The following is a 20,106-nucleotide window of genomic DNA, read 5'->3' on the forward strand; positions in this document are numbered from 1 at the left end:
CATCCAGCTTTGTGTCGCGCTTTAATGGGGCATTTGCATGCATCAATTTATAAAGAAAGGAAATGAGCATTAGCTTGCAGTTATTTGCTCTGGATCGCTTAGTCATGAAAACACATCAAGTGAATGATTGTTTGTTTCACTGCAGGCTGTTAGTTAACGTTGCCGGCCGGTCCGAACTGTCACTGCTTGTTCATGTTAGCTGTCGAGACGTCGTCATTATACACATTCTACAAGTGTTTTAAGTCATAGCTGATATTGGAAGGAAAAAAAGAAAAGGCTTCATGATTCTAATTCCTGCTAGTTATTTTCCGGGTTTTGAAAGTCATCAGGAAGAACAGAACCGTGATCTGAATACCTATTAAGTTATTAAAAAGATATTAAAAGAAAGAAGACTAATTGCTGGACCAAAACAAATATTACTTTCCTCACCTCTTGTCATTTTTTTTCTTTTGGCGGACACACTCCAATCACCTCCGTCCTATTGGTATGTTTGCTCAATCTCTTAATTGCTTGACTTTTGTCCCTTGACACTTCATGACGCCATCTTGCATGTCTTAATTAAATGGCTGCTTTGATGGAGGACGGCACCGTAGAAATGAATGTGCTGTAGTGGGATGGCTGATCGGAATTAAAAAAAAAAAAGTGTTAATTACACAACCGGGTCAAGGCCGCTTTACCTTGGAAGCTTAATGACGCCTTATGGTCGTCATTTTTTAATTCAAGCGGCCGCTATTATGAAATATGGTAATTTCGGGTGCATTACATTTTGTGGAATGATTTGGAAAACTATTTTTAGGCAGACAAAATACTTTGTGGGTTTCATATTTTCGTATTTTCAATCGATCATTGACATGGAGCCCGGCCATTAAACCCAGTTGGGGGCTTTTTGGGGTGGATGGGAACGTCGGCCCATCTCATCCATCTCCTTGATGGACCAACTGTTCTTAATTACACAATTCTTGTTCACGCGTGGTGCAAAACCCCCTCCGAAAACACTTAATCAGCCGTATGGTCCTGGTGACCCCGTACCAACAAAGCCATCCATCTACTGGTTTGCTTTTTAATAACTTTGGGGGCCAAAGTGAATAAATGTGGAAGAACCAGCATTCCGACAGGTACTTGAAATGTTGCATTTTCAAGGTTACGGTGTACTTTGAAATAAATTGCGTGAAACTATAAAGGCTTCATCACGGTGTAATTTCACCTTCTAACACCAATGCCGATGGTCATCTCGTGGATTCGCGTTCCATTGTTTCTGGTTGGTACACAATTTGTACAGTTTGGGCTTAAAACAGGACTTTAAATTGGAAAAACTTTCAAATATAGGTCGTTGGGGACAAGTGATTTTAAAAGCATTTCGAATTCATCAAGTTTTTTTTTTGTATTGCCTCAATTGCAGTTTATCAAAAATGCTTGACCTTGAGTGGAGAACAAGCCTGAACTTACTGGATGATAAAAGATCATTTTGGAGCCTTTAACAATGTCTCATTGACATGATAAAAGCCACATCTTCACTTTTTATCCATCTTTTTCATTTCCCCCCACTCGGAAAGTAACCCCGCCCACCCTGTTTCTCATTCTGTTCCCGTACTTGATAGAGATGAATGATCATCTTTTTTGCCAGTGAGAAAGCCTGCATGTGCATTATCATACTTGTGCCATTCTCATAAATCATCTGCTAATATGCTCTAATAGATGCCTCTTATATGAGCCGTTAATGCATACAGCCACTCAAATACATAATCTCAAGCTTTTTTTCTTGTGACTCTAAAAATAGATGTCCTCAAGGGGTAAGGAGTAATGTTTAAAAAATCCTATAATATAAATTATAATTGATTAATTTATATAATATCATTTATTTAATTTATTAAATCCTATAATAATATATAATATATTTAATTGATTTAATTTACATCATGTATATTATTACTATAAAAAATACAATTTATACAACTAAAATAAATAAATATCAAATTTGTGCCCACCAGTTTCTTTTTCTTCTTATTTTCCTTCCAATTCTTTTTACAGCATTAGTCGATGACATCTGGTCAAAATGTTTCCATATCTGGGTCACGGCCTTAATAGGAAAAAGGCTGATTTGGAGCAAGCCCTGAAAATGGGAGAGGGGGAGCCATTAGCAGGCGAGCCTCATTCAACTTTACATCCCACAGTCGAATTGGCGGATTCAAAAGGAATCAAATAAAATGGCCGTGTCACAACCGACTGCAGGCTGAAGATAATGCTTGTTAATTTCCACGAGCAGGCCATATTCCACGCCTATATGCAAATGACAGACACACACAACAAAACACTTCCTATTTACTCAAATGCCTGCTCGGAAAATCTGATTAGCCTCCCACTGCATAGGTTATAGAAGGTTGTTGAAATAACCCGATCGAATCAATCGTGTCACGGTGAATTATGAACCAAATTAAGACATTTTTGTCGACGGAGGAGAAAAAAAAAAACATTCCTGTTAAATTTTCTAAATCTGTCTAGCGTTCTACAAAAGCATATAAATGAGTGTTATTTCACCTTTTTTTTATGACTCCCGTTGTGGAATATTAAAGAGTTTGGCAGAACAAATATTCTGCAGCCGTGTTACATTTTTATGCACGGAAAATTGGAAGTAGTAAAGGGTGACATTACACAATGCCTTTGCAAAGCGGGAGTGCTTTGGGAAAAAAAAAAAAAGCTGCGAGCATGCCTAACCTTCAGCAGCATTACAAATCAATATTACTTCTCTTACCTAAGCCATCTTGGTTGTGAAGGAGAAATTGTGTGTTAGTGAAATGTGACAAGCAGGCAAGGCACGCATGCGTGCTCACTGTCAAGAAAAGAAGCAGAACATTGAATCTCATTTCTCAAAGCGCTCGACTCGAAATTGCCTGACATTCTCATGCAAACATGTTTGCTGATGCCCGCCGCTACGCTCGTAATGTCATTGATGAGGATTTCACACAAATGCAACTACTAAAAGTTTTCCCCTGCAAGTTGTTTGGATGCAAAGATTTCCAAAAGCCTCTTAGATAATTTCCACTCCACTATCTCTGACAAAAATCTTGTTTGCCTCTTTTCCTACAAGCCACTTGAAACACATCCTGTCAGTCCACTTTACAGTCTGATTATAGCTCCTTAGTGTCTTCTAAATGGATTTGAACGAGGGGATTCTTCAGCACATATCACAACCAATCAGTGAATCTTCAAGTGAACTAATTATATTGTCACTGGCGGCATCAGTAGCTTGTGAAATACCCCCCCCCCCTCCCCACCCAGCATGATGGAGAATGCTCTTGTCAGCTCAGCCCGGATTTAAGATTCAGTATTTAACGGCGTACTGTTATGTACACTGTGCAGCAATTTTTTAATTTTTTTAAGACACTATAATATAATATATGGCTTTATGTAGATATCAATCCTCAATATTATTGTGATGGTAATTTTCAATGGTCAAGAATCGTCCTAACATATTGAACATATTATATTTTGCACAATATGAAATAAATATTACAAAAAAAACATAAAGAAATACCGTAATTTCCGGATTATAAGGCGCACCTAAAAACTTAAAATTTTCTCAAAAGCCGACAGTGTGCCATATAGTCCGGTGCGCCTTATATATGGACAAAGTTCCTAAATTTAAACTGGCCCAAAGCATTGTGTCATGAAATCAATCACAAGTTCTGATGATTATATTTCTGAATTCATGTTTTGTGATATAGAATTGCTGTCGCTGAATGCAGACAAGGCCATGATTTGCATTGTTGCTTGGGGTGTCAGAAAATATGGCGGAATTGTCCCGGTATGGCAACCTAGAGTGAATGCGATAAATAGTGACAGTATGTAATATGGCGTGTCAGAACTTGGAGGTGGTTCATAGTTGGGCAGAAAGCATATGTATTTGGTTTATGGGGGGGGGGGGAGATGGCAAGTGAACGGGTCAAGGCAGGGCATGTTTGTCTGTGCACAAAACATTTAGCAGTCAAGTGTTATTGAAAAAAATAATAAAAAGGAAGGAAGGTAAAGATTAGATGGAGTGGAGCAGTGGAGAGGAAGATGACAACGTAGGACAAATAGAAGACAAAGCTCTGTCAACAGTCCCTGATTGACTTTTGTGTGTTTGGTGTCTTTTGTATATGCAGCACTTCCTGTCCCAAGAGACGTGAGTCTTTTTCATAAAGTGCAGATGTTGTGATTGTGTTATCGTCTTGGTGATTTGCCAAATGAAGTTCTCATTGGCTGCAACATTAGCATCTGGGCAATTTAATGAGATCCAATTAAGAAGCTCTTTTTAAAAACTGCTGTTTATGAAGCAATTATGTTTTCATGTTGTCTTTAGTAATGAATTCAACTCTGTTTCTAATTAGAGTTTATTGTGGTATACATTTGCGAATAGGAACAAGTTGTAGTTCAAATTTACATATGGATGTTTTATTTATTGTGTTTGGATTGGTTCCATTTTACACTTTTCCATTATGCTTGATGGATTGAAGAGTCATGGCAGTTTAGTACAGTGATGTAACAGAAGTTGTCAATTTTGTGATATCACTACGCCGGTAATGGCATGTTGTAATGTGTTACGTGTTCCATTCTATGAGTCAGCCGAATTAGAAGTGTCTCCAGTGTAAAACTCAAACACAGCACTGCTGACATTAATACTCCCGGTTATCCTCCCGTGCTCTCTCCGTGTGATGTCAGTCTGCCGTAACCAGAGCAGAATGAAATGATAAAGCAAAGCTTTGAGCTGAATGGCGCACAGCTCAAAGCTTGAGCTCCCTGATTACATTGTAAGGCACTGAGTGGACGTTGTTGCCAATGAGCCTTTTACTTCCCACTTAATAGTTGGGATTTATCCCCTAATTCAGATTTGGTCATATGCGGCGAGACACATGATCACAATTGCCGTCTTGAAAAGGCACACCAAGAGGGTAATTTTCATTTTTTAAAATTATATTATATTATATTATATTATATTATATTATATTATATTATATTATATTATATTATATTATATTATATTATATTATATTATATTATATTATATTATATTATATTATATTATATTATATTATATTATATTATATTATATTATATTATATTATATTATATTATATTATATTATATTATATTATATTATATTATATTATATTATATTATATTATTTTTAAAAAAAATTTTTTTTAACAGCAGTTAATCTCAGACTACTAAAAAAAAATTGGATCATGTTATTTACTGAGCAGGATTGCTGTTTTATTATCAGAAATGTCTGGTTGACTTCATTTCCACGTTGGATATAGATTTATCCTTATATGATAAAGTGTGTTCCATAAAGTCGGGACTAAAAGATTGACCTTTTTTATTCTTTATTCTTGGTGAAAATCAGAGCAGAATCCCAAAGCAGGCATAATAACAACCCCATCATTTCACACCTTTAATCATAATCTGCCCTAGCTTGCAAGACTTAAATGGATCAGTCATTCTTTCCCGAACCTCCTGCTTGCCTGACACTGAGGACCTGTGTGTGTACGCATGTGTGTGTGTGTCAGTGTCAATGCAAAAGAGACCTTCAGCGTAATGAGTATTCATTTTGCACAACTTAGAGCTGCCTACCTGCTGAAAGAATTAGCATCGGAATCAGCATCAGGCTCACGAAGGGCATTGATGTGAATTAAAGCGCTGTGAATTATTAATTTCCACCTGCTGGAATCATATCCTGCCTCGCTTGTATCTCCCCTTCACGCCAATAGCTCTCTCACACCTCTGCCTTTTTATCATGATAAAACCAAACAGCCTGACATTTCAAATCAATGTTAAGTGATACGATGACAGTGTGATTTAATTTGTATTGTTTTTGATGTGCCCTACAAGCCCTGAAAAGATGTTTGCGTCTCTATGAGAGTTTGTGACGCAGACCTCTTTCATTGTGATTAATATTAATTATTGTGGGCAATCAGCGAGGCTCACATTTATTGTGTTAAGTGCTTTGTGATTTATTCATGTTCATGTTTAAGGTTAATTGCAGCGGGGGGGAAATAGAAAGGGAAATTGATTTTTTTTCTCAAAGGCAAAAAGTATTTTGTGGGCTCAGGAAAACGGTGTCCTGTGACCTTAGACTTTTAAAGTCGTAATATGTAATGTGGTTTTATGAACTGCCATCTTGTCGGGTTTCCATTTTTTTGGTCAGAAAGATAAGAAGTGACAGTCTAAAAATGTCTTTCTTTCTTTCTTTCTTTCTTTCTTTCTTTCTTTCTTTCTTTCTTTCTTTCTTTCTTTCTTTCTTTCTTTCTTTCTTTCTTTCTTTCTTTCTTTCTTTCTTTCTTTCTTTCTTTCTTTCTCTCTTTCTTTCTCTCTTTCTCTCTCTCTTTCTCTCTTTCTCTCTTTCTCTCTTTCTCTCTTTCTCTCTTTCTTTCTCTCTTTCTTTTTTTTTCTTTCTTTCTTTCTTTCTTTCTTTCTTTCTTTCTTTCTTTCTTTCTTTCTTTCTTTCTTTCTTTCTTTCTTTCTTTCTTTCTTTCTTTCTTTCTTTCTTTCTTTCTTTCTTTCTTTCTTTCTTTCTTTCTTTCTTTATTTCTTTATTTCTTTATTTATTTCTATTTATATTCATATTCATATTCATATTCAAAATAAAACAAATACATTATAAAAAATAAAAATTAATAAAGATAAAATAAATTAAAATAAAAAAAATAATCTGTTTGAGGACTTGGCGATTGCATCAACAAAGCCAACTACGTATATCCGTGCAAGCAATGGAAAATGCAAAATGAGCTTTAGCGAAGCTCCAGAGAATGAAATTAAAAGTGTGAACACATCCTCACTTCCCTCTGGCTTTAAAGCATTTCTACATGACAGGCCATGCCACAGTCTCTTATATTCCCACTATAGAAGACCTCAGTCTCGCTGGCTGTCAGCTCAAACGGTCGTTTCTTTCAGTGGCTCTCATCTGTATGCGCCGCGTGTTTACTTATCAGTAGTCTGACTCTGTCTATCTGTCAAACTGAAGGAGTCCATTTTCCCCTCGCTGTTTATTGTCCTCTCTTTGCACAGTACGTAGCCCAGCGTCTCAGACGCCGCGTGCATCTGTCGGCGCGTCTGGGTTTCTCCCTCGCAGCAGTTGGTCTCCAGCCACGTCGCCCCCACTTTGGAATCTTTAGCCGAAGAGATCTGAATATGTACATGGACCGCCATGTTCCATTTAATCGAGTCTCCCAGTCGACACATTAGACAAATTGATCAGTCGGTTTGCCAGATGTCCTGGCATATCTCTCCTTCTGTCCCCACCCCCCCACCCCTAAAATCCCATTTCCATTTAATAGGGACACTATTTAAAACTAAATAAAGGATTAACAGTAGGTCTTGTAATGATGCGAGCGCTTTTTGAGATTCCATAAAGGCCCATTTTGACTGAAACGACCATTGACCGTGCCAATGACCCCCTCAGTGCGGGAGATGATTGGCAGCGTATAGAAGCAGCCTCCTTTGTTATCCAAACTGCTCATATTGCTCCTTCCCCTTTCTATTATTAAAACCCATCTTCTGTGTGGCACGGTGAAATTTACAGCTTGTCCATTGAATTGCGGAGATAAGTTGTAAATGCAGCCATCTTGCTGACATACGGTAAAAAAAAAAAAATAATTGCGTTGTGGTTAATTCTGACTTGCTGTTTACTCTCTTGGTATTGGTGGTGAAGGAAGAATGTCGAGTAGATCCCAATCGTTTCTCTGTATTGTTTAGCTGAAAGCTTTTCACTGCTGCGTAATGACAAACATTAAAAAGTCAATTACAAGGGTCTTATATGGAGTAAAGAGAAACACGATTACCAATCTCACATCGGCGGATGAATATCGAATCAATCACGGGCTTTTGTTCAAGCCTCTTTTTTCTAGTTGTGCAAAAAAGACAGAGCGAATTTTATTGTAGCGCTGTAAATAAATCACACACAACCTTGGAATCTCAAAAGCTCTCGCCTTGACTTGTTTTCTTTTTTATTGCAGTCTGTAACGTATATTTCAGATTTATAATGGATCGGGGCCATATTTTATAGCGTCATAGATCCTAATTATGAATTTCATATCCTGTTCAATTATTTATTAACATCCATGTGCTTGTAACCTTGTTTGACCTTGAAGGTTCCTCAAGCTATTTTTTACAAAGTAATCCTTCAGCAGAATTGAAACTGCTGCGGGAGTCAAATTTCCAATTGTTGGACAGCAACTCCACCACCTGAGCCATGGCTTTTTGCACTCGTTCGACGCCGAAGCTTTTCTCTAGCATTCCTGGAGTGATTTTGAGCGTAACAGCAGGATTTGTGATGATCCCAGAAGCCCCGACATATTTATGTAGCGCTCATAGGAGAACATAGCCTGCAGGATAGCTTTGGACAGGTTCGACTTAATTTACACAGTGTTCACTATTGCGGCTGTGAAGAAAGTTATAGTTGGGAGAGGAAAAACAAACTATGGGCGAACAACATCCTATAAAACAGGATTCCATACAAAAATGAGAACTATTTTCTCACTTATTTCCAGATTTTCTTTTTCTGGAAAAAAAAGAGAACTACTTCCTCACTTATTTCTAGATTTTATCTTTCTGGGAAAAAAATAGAACTATTTCCAGATTTTATATTTCTGAAAAAAAAGTGAGAACTATTTTCTCACTTATTTCCAGATTTTATTTATCTGTAAAAATAAGTGAGAACTATTTTCGCACTTAATTCCAGCTTTTGTTTTTCTGAAAATAAGTGAGAACTATTTTCTCACTCAATTCCAGATTTTATTTCTCTGGAAATAAGTGAGAAGTATTTTTTGGGGTTGGTGTCGTGATTTCTTCCTTTGAAACATTTACTCCCGTTGACAGCTTGAATATTAAACTTGGTTCAAGCCGAAAGTGTTAACCCTGGAAGAAGTACACCTAATGTGTTTTTGATGGGAGACAATGGAATGTGAAGAGAGCTGGAATGCAAAGCAGAGTGGAGAAGAAGCTGCTAATGCATTCCACATTGTTTATAATAAAGTCTCAGAAGAGAGATCAGAGTATTGAACAGGAGCTGGCATCCTGATTTCACACCCATTATCACCTGCTCCAAAGGCATGGCAAGTGGAAAATGAAAGCGTATAGCCCCGAGTGCCAAATAGCCATTTTTTTTTATTCGCCGTGTGTTTATGTGAAGCCGTCTTGTCACGCGTGCATTGAGCTTCATTAAGCTTCTTCTTGCATGGCGTGTAGTGTACTCGCATGTAAGGTCAGGAGTGCTTATCGCCCTCAAACATATTCCCACCTTTTTTGTAGTGGCTCCCTCAAGTGCAGTACTTGCACTTGGGAATGTTGCAGATACTTCAAACGTCTTGCAAATGGAGTCGGGGGGCTGCAAACAACACCCAAAAATGGAGTTGGAGGCTTTTGAAAATTGGGGGCTGGCACATGTTGCTTACTTTATTTCTCTGTTCCTTTTTTCTTTCTTTTTTTTGAAATTCTTTTACATTTTTTAATGTATTGTTTTTATTTGTATTTATTTTATTTATTTATTCCAAGTTTCTTTGATGCTATTTGTGACAACCACTGATCACGAATCACAAATTGTTTCTGTCAAATTTCATCAGTGTGATCATTTGTCAAATCAATATAATTGCTTAAGGCACTTTTGAAAGAATCAGCTGTCAAGCAAAAATAAATAAAATAAAATAAAATTTCCTGGCCTTATCTGTTGTTGTTGTGTATCTTGCAGCATGTCCCCCTGGATCATACAAGATGTCCTCCAGACAGCAGGAGTGCTTCCCGTGTCCTGCAAACAGTATTTCGGAGGATGACGGCTCAGTGGCGTGCGTGTGCAAAGAGGACCACTTCAGAACTCCGCTGGATTCCCCCTCCTCACCATGCACACGTAATGACATCATCATCATCTTCTGATCATTCCTCTCACTCTTCCCTTTTCATCCTCAACCTTCACCTTCTGCACTCCTGTCTTTTTTCTTTTTCCATAAAACTAATGTGAAATGTTTGGCCCCCAGTGACCCCAACTTACATCTTATTTCTTTATTACATTTTTTTTCAGGCTGGTTTCATTTTGTGCAGATTTAGCCATACAATGATATCAGGGATGCGGAGCGAACAGCTAAAGCCGTTCCTCATTTAATATGATTTAGTTGTTGATGCTCCCCCGGAGAGAGAAAAAACAGATTTGGTATTTCAAGGTCAACTGTAACAAATTTGAACCTCCTAACCACATCTTCTCTCTCTCTCTCGCTCTCTCCAGCGTGACCACTTCTGTCTATATTTAACATTTTATTCTTTCCGCTCACTGATATTCCTCACTCATTTCATGTCCTTTGAAATGAGGTTCACATGTCATGTAAAATAAACCCATTAGACATTTTCTATATTTTGACCCATCACATCCTCTCCACATCCATTTGCTGATATTAGCATGATGTCAAAGTCATTTCAAAGGAGCACCTCAATGCAGTCTGACTTCTTAAAGGAAAGGCCATTATGTTTTTTTCCCCTCATTGAACATCTTCAAATAATGAGCTCAATCCAAGTAAAAGAAACTGCTTTGGGTCTTTTTCTGCTTCAGTGCTGTCAGTGAGTTTAAGTGGCTACAAAATTGAGCAGGCTTCACCGTTTATTGTTTTTAAAAATGTATATCTGATATATAAAAGAGTCTGATTTTATTGCAACATGGTCTGTTCATATTTTTATTGTGTGTAAAATATATTTAAATTTTATTTTTTATTTTTTTTTATTTTTTATATTGATAATATTGCGCTGAAGGCCTTGTCAGAGGTCTGCTCCCTGCAGCTTTGACCTCCAAATAATTATAGTCGGAATAAAAAAAGAAAAGAAATAAAAAAGAGGGCGAGCGAGCGCTTGAAATGAGCATAATAGGTCCCCTTTAACTCATCGCCACCAGTCACTGCTCTTCTTTGTCGCTTCTCATTTCCTCTTCCCTCCGTCGCCTCATCCATTTCATACAGGCACATATTGCCACCCTATTCTTCATCCTTCTGTCAAACCGAAATTTCTTTCCCTCTGTCCTCGAGCAACAAGCGCCGCGCTACAATCTCATCCCCACTGTCTGCGAATTATCAATTCCCCCCCACACACACACCTCTTCCTGCATGCCAAATATCACAACCCTTCAATAAAGATGCATTACAGGGCCAATAGTACAAAGACCATACAGGGGAGCCGTATTGATTAGCGCATAGAGAACAGCTTAGTAATTAGATGGCAAAATAATGGGTTGTATATCTTGGGAGTACTCAGGGCACTAAAACCACCAGGTCACTAGGTCTGTGTGTACATGTTAGGTATTCACAATCACTCGTGTGTGCACGCAGATTCACGAGCGTGTGGTCATACTGGCTTTTATGGTGTGCTTTAATTACAATATTGATTGCTGAGCTCTCCGATCCGCGTGCGATAATGTTTATAGCAGCCTAATGACCACATTAATTACACAATTGATTCGGTAATTATGATCATCCTCAAGATTTGGCTAATCCTCCACATGGGTGGAGAAAAAAAGGGAGGAAGAGTGTTTTTATGAATCTAGAATGAAATAAATAATAGGAGGGAATAAACTGGATGGGAATTGTTAGAACATTTTTGTACATGTTGCTTTCAATTTATAAGTGAAGCGCTCTGATAAATCCTTGAAAGAAATGCAAAATATTTGAAGACAAATCCTTGAAGAATATTTGACAACTTACTCCTCTGCAAATTGATTGTTTGATACCAACAGAACTATTTTGATTTGGAGCGATCCAACAATCCGGAATGATTAAAAGAACGTTTGCCTCAGATGGAGAGTGGACAAAAGCAGTAGATATGAATTCAGGGAGCGGGTTATGTTTTTTAGTCGTGAGCGCTCCGGTTTTGAAGTGCAAAGCAGAGACGAGGAAAGTTCTTCAGTCCCAGCTGAGATTGCACCAAATGTACGTGGACGCACATTAATGCTCTTCTGATCTTACGTAATTTTGTTCTCAGCACCGCCGGTCCAGTGGAGTGAGGGGACAGCTGCGGCTTGTGATGTTTGCTCACGCACTTTACTTATTCATTACGCACATACACACACATTGACATTTAAAATGCATAGGCTTTAATGGACATCGTCTCTCTTGAGCTCTTTGTCTGCCAGGACGGCCAGAAAATACATGCGCAGGTCAGTCAAGACACTGTGAGGATTAAATTCAGTCAGCTGACCTGCACTTTATTGTATTTATAAGTACTCCGGGGTTTAAAATGACGTGCAAAAGCCCTGCACGTACACGTTGAAGTCTTAATGGACAGGATCCCTGCCAAGGATAAAAATGGAAGCTAAAATTGTATTGCCGGAATTAGGATATATTAATTAAATTCAATTATTAAAAAATAAAATAGATTTTTATATATATACCGTATTTTCCGCACTATAAGGCGCACCTAAAAACCTCCAATTTTCTCAAAAGCGCCTTATAATCCAGTGGGCCTTATATATGGACCAATATGGATTCGTGGATGAGGACTAATTTATTAAAGTAAGCTTTACGTGTTTATTTTGTGTGTTGTGCGATATTAACGTTTGAGCAACGTTGAGTTATTGATATATTATTGTTTTCACTATTTCGAGTGTTACTATATTGTGATTGCGTTTGAGCAACGTTGATTTATTCATTCTATGCGCTTTATAATCCGGTGCGCCTTATATATGGACAAAGTTTTAAAATGGGCCATTCCTTGAAGGTGCGCCTTATAATCCGGTGCGCCTTATAGTACAGAAAATACGGTATCTATTTTTTTAGAGATGATCCGGTATAATGAAATAAACTAAAATGCATTTCCTTGTCTTTTAGGACCCCCCTCACCTCCGAGAGACTTGGTCTACACCATGAAGCAGTCCACTCTCATCTTAGATTGGGCCGCGCCATCCGACACAGGTGGCAGGGTGGATCTGACCTACAACTTGGGTTGCCGACATTGCGGCGGCAGGCAGTGCGAGCCCTGCGGGGCCAGCATTGGTTTTGTGCCTCAGCAGGTCGGACTAACGGAGAGAACGGTGACTGTGGTCAATCTCCTTCCCAACACTAACTACACCTTCACTGTGGAGGCTTTGAACGGAGTGTCAGAGCTTCTACCGAACAAAAGGTTCTACTCACAGATCAACGTGTCAACGAACTTGCCTGGTGAGTCATGGTTATTATGAAAAATACATTTTGATATAAATGATGGCTGGATGAAAACAAGGTAGGCCTTTTAGTTTAGAAGTGCGCAAACGCACGTATGTATTTTCTCATCAAACGTGCAGGTCTCCTTTTTTGTTTTCGGAAATCCTGATTTATATGCAAATCCATCGCGCAAACAAAATCGAAATTCTTCGAAGATTGGCAATCTAATTAGAAAATTGCGAGCGCTTGATGCACCGCGAGGGAGCGGATGATAGAAAAACAATTTGAAATGACTTGTTTTTGTTGGTTTAATGCTTTAATTTGAATTTAGCCAAAAGCAACGGGCTTCATACAGAAGGGTGACATGTTGGTCAAATTGGATGATGAGATGAAAGCCGCCAGTGTGCTGTTCTGTCAACTAGACCCGGCTCACATTTTATTCCCTTAGTGTCAAATGTCATGTTAAACTTGGCAGATACATCAATGTGAGATCACATTGCTAATTATCCCCGCTTATCATCAAGCTTCAGATATTTCTACTGTCATAAAAAAAAAAAATCCTCCTACAATAAAGGACAGATGAATAAGCATTTACTGAATGGCAAAACTAAAACTCACCAATTATAAGGGATTTTTTTTCATCCTTCTCTACAACCTTGAAAAGTCGCAGTCCACTTTTATTTCTGACTGCTGCCTCTTCACAGCCATTAAATAAAAGCACATTTTTAAATACCAAGTGTCATTAGAATTCACAATCTCCTATCCATCCTATTTATTTATTATTTATTAACTAACTTTGACTTGTGTAGTCAATCTCAAATATGGAAAAATGTGCCCACTTAAAAGTCGCTTTTGTTTTGCAAGTACATTCAACATGACTCATGCTATTACCGTTCACTTTAATATTTTCTACCCTCAATCTTTTGCATCTCTCTCGCTATCTGCGCCACATGTGCCTTGTCTGGTTGTCTGGACACGATAAGTTTATTAGCCTGGAGTGAATACTTTATATCTGCTTGCTGGGGAACATTTTAGAGAGGCCAAAGAATTTAGAGACTGACGTGGGCTTGTGCGTAAATCAAATATTTCTAAATGAGTATTTAATAATATATATAACATATTTTATATCATTTTTTAAATATTTACATTGACTGACCTGGGCTTGGAAAATGGATACACAATGGTGTGTAAATCAAATATTTTTAAATTAGTATTTATTTAATAATATATATAAAATATTTTAAAAATGTTTTGTACCATGAGCAAGATGGCTTCCCTTGAATTTTTTTTTGAAGATGCAATGACAGCAATGATATAAAAATAATGTTTGCAGATTTGTCAAGGCGCAGTAGATTGCTCCCAAACAGATGGATTTTATTTTTTACACACACACACCCTACCCCCAAGCCATTGGAGGGATGGGGGGGGGGGGGGGGGGGGGTTGTTCTGCATATTTGGATGGATGGGTAAATTGGAGGTTGGGGATAGAAACATAGCAGGGGTTGCGTGAGTAGATAGAGCATGGGGTGGATAAATAGTGGGGGGGGATCAGAATTACCCACGGCTCCTTATCTCGCTTTGGATTTTATGTGTAGCCGTGTACGTGCATCTGCACTCTCCATTTGTGCGTGACAGCATTTCTCATGTGTTTGCTGCTCCCATCTTGCATGCCATGAACTCGGTTCGTGCACCATCTCTGTATGTGCAAGCGCGATAGGACGCTATGGTATCTTCCCTTGGCTTGTCCAGCTTTTTTACGTGTGTGTATGTGTGATGGAAAACACACGCGGGTTGAATGTCTCGGCCCCTGGTGCTACTTCTAAAGCCCTTTAGCTGAGGCAGAGAAGTAGAGAGGGATGCAGGATGGCTGTAGTGATGGGGTGGGTCAGGGAGGAGGAAGGATTGGCATTTCAATATCCTGAGAGGATTACCGGCTCTGCTTAGATGGCTGGTCCCCGCGGAGTTACACGGGCCCGAAAGACGAAGGAATAAAGGCGGAGGGGAAGAGGGAGCGCTTGAATGTAGAAGTTGAGGAGAAGGTGAGTGGTAGAGCAATAGAGAAGAATGCCTTCGAGGTGCAGACGGAAATGGACTGAGGCCCCGGGATGGCCGTGCGGACAATAGCGAGCTTTGTCTGATTACGTGTCGTGCTGTCGGTGGTGCTTGAGGAGAGTCGAGACAAAAGTCATCCAGTGAATTTGTTTTGAATTTAGCCTCTGATTCGAATAGTAAAGCTCAGTCAATGAGGTTTTTTTTTTTTTTTTTTTTAGAATGTGGAGGAGGAAATGGAAAGTGCGAAAATATAAGCTCCGCACAAAGGAAGGCCAGAATTTCCAGTTTTGCAAGTGCGAGGCGGATGTGCTCGGCTCGTTAACAGTTCTGCCAATCTCAATCTAATTTGATCTAAAATAGGCGATAAATGAATATTTATGAGTTTGCATGTAATAATGTGTCTGTATTCCCTGCTTTTTGGATTTTTTGCCTCTTTCTTTGAATGACAGCTAGTCTGCTGTCAATAAACGCAACTTTGCTTTTCTTTAGCAAGTTCCCAATAGCCCCCCACCACCACCACCACACACACCATCCACTTTCACACCTCTCTACCTTTTCTCCACTCATCCCCCGCCTTGAGCATTCTGCATGGAGGCATTTGAATCCTTTTTTGCCTCCTTAATTAGAAGTGATGGGAAGGTGAGGCTTCAGCAGGCACTAAATGAATAGAGTCATCAAGCTACTTTTCAGGACTATAGCACAGCCACTTAAGATGCTTTGTCACTCTGTGATGGGAATTTTAATTGCCTACCTCTTGGCCTATAATTGGAGTCTATGAAGAGGCATTGGATCTTAAGCCATGTGCGCTTTGTATATTAGATTTCAATATAAGCTGGTGATCTAAAATGAAAATATAGATAAATAAATAATACGTACTTGAAAATAATACATGAATGTAATACACGAATGAATAATACAGACTGGTTGAAAATAAATGGAATTTATACAAAGATTTTTCATTGTTGTAAAAATATGACCTAGACTACATTAAAGACAAATGCTCAAAGGGCTTCATTGAAAACCACAATATGAATCATCAGTGATCATTAACAGAGGTCGGAGACAAGGAAATGATTGACAGACACTTGGGGAAAGCCCAAGTCTGACAAGGTGATGGTGAGACTAATGATCAGAAAGGAACCTGCACGGAAAGGCGACAGACAAGGGCATAACTATTCACAGCAAAAAAAAAAAGTTTTTGAAGTACCCAAACCAAATATCGGAATTTGAATAATGTGTGAAGAGCCCTCGTATAAACGTAGTACTTTAACGCTGCCCGTAATATTCGGAATGGTTATTTGTTGTGGTTGTGAGTTGCCATGACAACAATACTTAGCCAAACAGCCTCAAAATGAATCTTTTTTTTTTTTTTTTTTGAAGCTGTCATCACAAATTAAAATCGATCTTTGTCATCATCATGATCATCTGGCAAGCGACTCTTTGTCTTACTCGCTCGTTTGTCGTCCGGCCACCCGCCCACTGACTGACACTTTTAATTAGGCCGTCACCGAGACTCACTTTTTCCTTGTCGCACTAATAGACACCCTCTTTCCTTTACACACACAAAGCCAATCAGAGACACCCCGTGCAGATCTAAAACGAAATCCTAGACCAAAAGACGGCCAGACGTCTCTTCTTTCCTGGCTCTCCCTTTCACTGATAGACTCATCCAAAATAAGTGTAGGTGTGTGCAAGCGTGTGTGTTTTTAATATCCTCCCTCCCTTCTTTTTTTTTTTTTTGGAGATACTGATATGAACAATAATAACCACTGAAGATTTCTATCAGCTCGCCTCTGTGCCCTCCTTCTCTGCTGCGGAACATTTTTGTATTATTATTTTAAGAATAGAATAAAGGTGTATATTTCAAACATGGAGGTTGTTGAATTTTGATAAGCCTGATTTTCTTTTTTACGAGAAATAATGAGGTCGTGAACATACATTGAGTAAAAAAAAAAAGAAGGCTTCAAATGGATAATGAATTAAAACATTTATTTAACCCTCAGTTGTAACTTTTTTTTGATCCGCATTTACTGTCGATGATGTCAAAGCTAATAAGCCAGTGATGTCTCCTTAAAAGTTTATTGCGAAATAAACCAATCGCGCATCCCAAATGCACAATCAACTTGAATTTTGGACTCGCTAGAAATGCTCGTCCAAGCAAAAAATCTCCAGGGAGTGCCAAATCCAAAGAACTAAACGTTCCCACTTCCCCACTGTCACTCACATAAATTGTTGCACCATCCGTTTAACTAAGGTAGGAGCCAGTGGGGCTTTCGCCCGGTGGGAATGACTTTCCTGCTTTTCAGTTAACCCTCAACATAAAACATCCCTCACAGATAGGCCTGTCTTTATTACCTCAATCTATCTGGACTACTGCGTCCATTTTGTCTCTTCAATATGCATCCAGTGGCTCGTTGTGTCGGTGCATGTAAAGTTGCCCTTGCTGTATAGGTGGTGAAATGAAATCCGTTCCTGACAAGATCTATCTTAGCCGAAGACCGAAATCCTTTCGATGAATTGATGCATATATGTGCGGTAAACGAGAAGATGAAATGAGGTGGATTCAGAAATCTGCAATGTCTGGGCGCTGTAGGGAAGATTTCGCCGTCTGTCTCCTTTGATAATAAAACACCCAATGCCAGTTGTGCAACCTCTCGCCTTTGTTCGCCCCGGCTGCAAAAGCCGAAAGCAGCAGCTGCCATTTTGTGCCAATTCATGGCTCTACCTGCCATAGAGTCCCGAGCTGGTGCCCCCCCCCAGTGTCTGCATAATGAGAGGCCTGTGCATCATGAAGCAGCTTTGAATTGAAATTCATAAGAGTCTTTCAGGAAACAAGCTTTTCAGTCACACTCTACGGAAGGCAAAGTTAAAACCAGCTGCGTTCCTGTGCAGGCGTGTTGCGTAACTCGGGTTCATAATTAAAGGAAGTAAAACCGCTTTAATGACTCGATTTGCATTTACCTTGTGTCAGAAATGGCGAGCTACACTTCAAACCCTGCAAGGCTTTTGTCCACAGTGGTGAGAGACTCCATATTTTGAGCAGGCAGGTGATTGTGGGTGCACATCTATAGCAAAATCATCCAAATGTGTTCTCTGGTGCTGAGATTGAGTTCTAATGTGTTCTGGGGTTTGGGGGCAAGCACCAGTCTTATGCATAATTCAGCACAAAGCAAGCAAAGAAGTGCAAACAACAGTCTGCAGTTAAAGGTGAGGTGTAGATTTACTCGATCGTTTTGATTTAGTGTATTAAGATGAGGTTTTGCTCGCTGGTCAGTCTCGAGAGTTTTGTTCGTCTTTGTCCGCTGGTTTTATCGTGAAAATCTTTTTTGGACATTTTGAATGGGTTGTATGAATTTATCCAGATTATCAAATATAATTGGAAAAATCTCAAAGTGCAATAATTCTTCCTGTAACATTTTTTTAATTAAAAAAAAAACAAAAAAATGAGATTTTTTTTTTGTCTTATTTGTTGCCTCAACCGACTCTTATCTCGAATCTTATAAAGGGGAGGATAATTCATCTTTGGATGAGTTCTGGTTGCAGATGTGAAGCATTTGTCTCTTGAATGAGTGACAGCTCCAACATATTGAAGTGCGGCGGTTGCCATCAACAAAATAGATGAAATGCCGGTTAAAGGTCAGGTGAAAAAAAAATGAGTGGGGGGAAAAAGGACAGCAGCAAGAAAGAAAGCCAGTTTACTTTTAAGGTTACTCCATTGGAGCACTGGAAAGGACAGTGGAGGAAAAAAAAAAGCAACAAATAGATTCAACAAAAAATTCAATACAATTTTAAGAGCTTTTTTGAAATTTGGAAACAATATCTTGATAAATTTCTTGCCTCTCATGGCTTGAGTCAGAAAATTTATTGTGGTTAGATTGATTGAAGGACTCTGAGAGGGAAAAAAAATGGCTGTTTGAATTTGGGAGACTCTCCATCCTTTAGTCTTATGTCGATGCCAACTTGTCAGTCAATCCATACCGCCATTGATCTATTGTCAGTCTCAACGTGGCTCTGTCCCCCAACACACACACACACACACACACACATGGTTACAAGGTCTCCTGAATGACTAATCCATTACTGCTGTCCTGCTTCTTTCCTTTTCTTCCTTCTCCCTAACGTCGAATATTGCTGGACTCTCCCATCTGTCCTTAAATATAAAACATTTTCTTTCTTCTTTTAAAAAATGAACTGAAAATACTGTCGGGGCTGCTGAATAAATCAATAGCCATTTTTTGAAAGGAGCTGGTGGGAAAAAAAAAAAAAGATCTTTGTTCCGCTGTCATGCTGTAACTGCAGAAGCTAAAAAAATAAAATAAAAATCTTTCTAATGTCCTTGACAAATAGAAAGCGTTTCAAAGTTTTGTATGTGAAGAAGGCGACTGGAGTTCTCCAATTCAAAACTGAATTTCTATTCTTCTCTCTCTTTGTCTAGCTTCATCTCTGATCAGTGATCTCCGAGCTGAGAAGATTGAGGAAAAAAGTATCACGTTGGTGTGGAGGCAACCTTTATCCCCAAATCGAAGCCGGACCGAGTATGAAGTCAAATATTACGAGAAGGTAAATACAGTAAAAAAACAAAACATCGTTTTCATCCCGCAACACTACGTTTTTAGTTTGGTCTGTCACGCTTGCACAACCCTTTTCACACCTCCTCCTCTTCTGTATCCTTTTCCATATTTTTTCAAAATATGTTTCCAAGTGTGTGGTCAGGGTCAGAGAGTCCCCCAAAAAAAAAAGAAAAGACAATATAAGACTGTGAGGATTTGTTAAGATTGAGATGCCAGAAGTCGAGGACAAGTTAGAAAACACGGGGAACAGATTAGGAGAAGATGACATGGCTTACTAGGGGGGGGGGGGGGGGGGGGGTTGGAGATAAACGCAAGAGTGGCTGGAAAATAACTGAGTCAGG

General features: G+C 38.9%; 1 protein-coding gene across 1 annotated transcript in view; it reads left to right on the forward strand.

The window, feature by feature from the left end:
- The window catches only part of LOC133144849 (ephrin type-A receptor 7-like), a 58,884-nt gene that overhangs the window by 19,974 nt on the left and 18,804 nt on the right, over window positions 1–20,106 (forward strand). The window contains exons 2-4 of the mRNA XM_061267822.1: window positions 9,722–9,877; window positions 12,831–13,160; window positions 19,630–19,754. Coding sequence (XP_061123806.1) covers window positions 9,722–9,877; window positions 12,831–13,160; window positions 19,630–19,754 — 611 coding nt within the window. The remainder of the gene's footprint in view (window positions 1–9,721; window positions 9,878–12,830; window positions 13,161–19,629; window positions 19,755–20,106) is intronic.

The sequence above is a fragment of the Syngnathus typhle genome, linkage group LG20 (assembly GCF_033458585.1).
Source record: "Syngnathus typhle isolate RoL2023-S1 ecotype Sweden linkage group LG20, RoL_Styp_1.0, whole genome shotgun sequence".
Classification (NCBI taxonomy): domain Eukaryota; kingdom Metazoa; phylum Chordata; class Actinopteri; order Syngnathiformes; family Syngnathidae; genus Syngnathus; species Syngnathus typhle.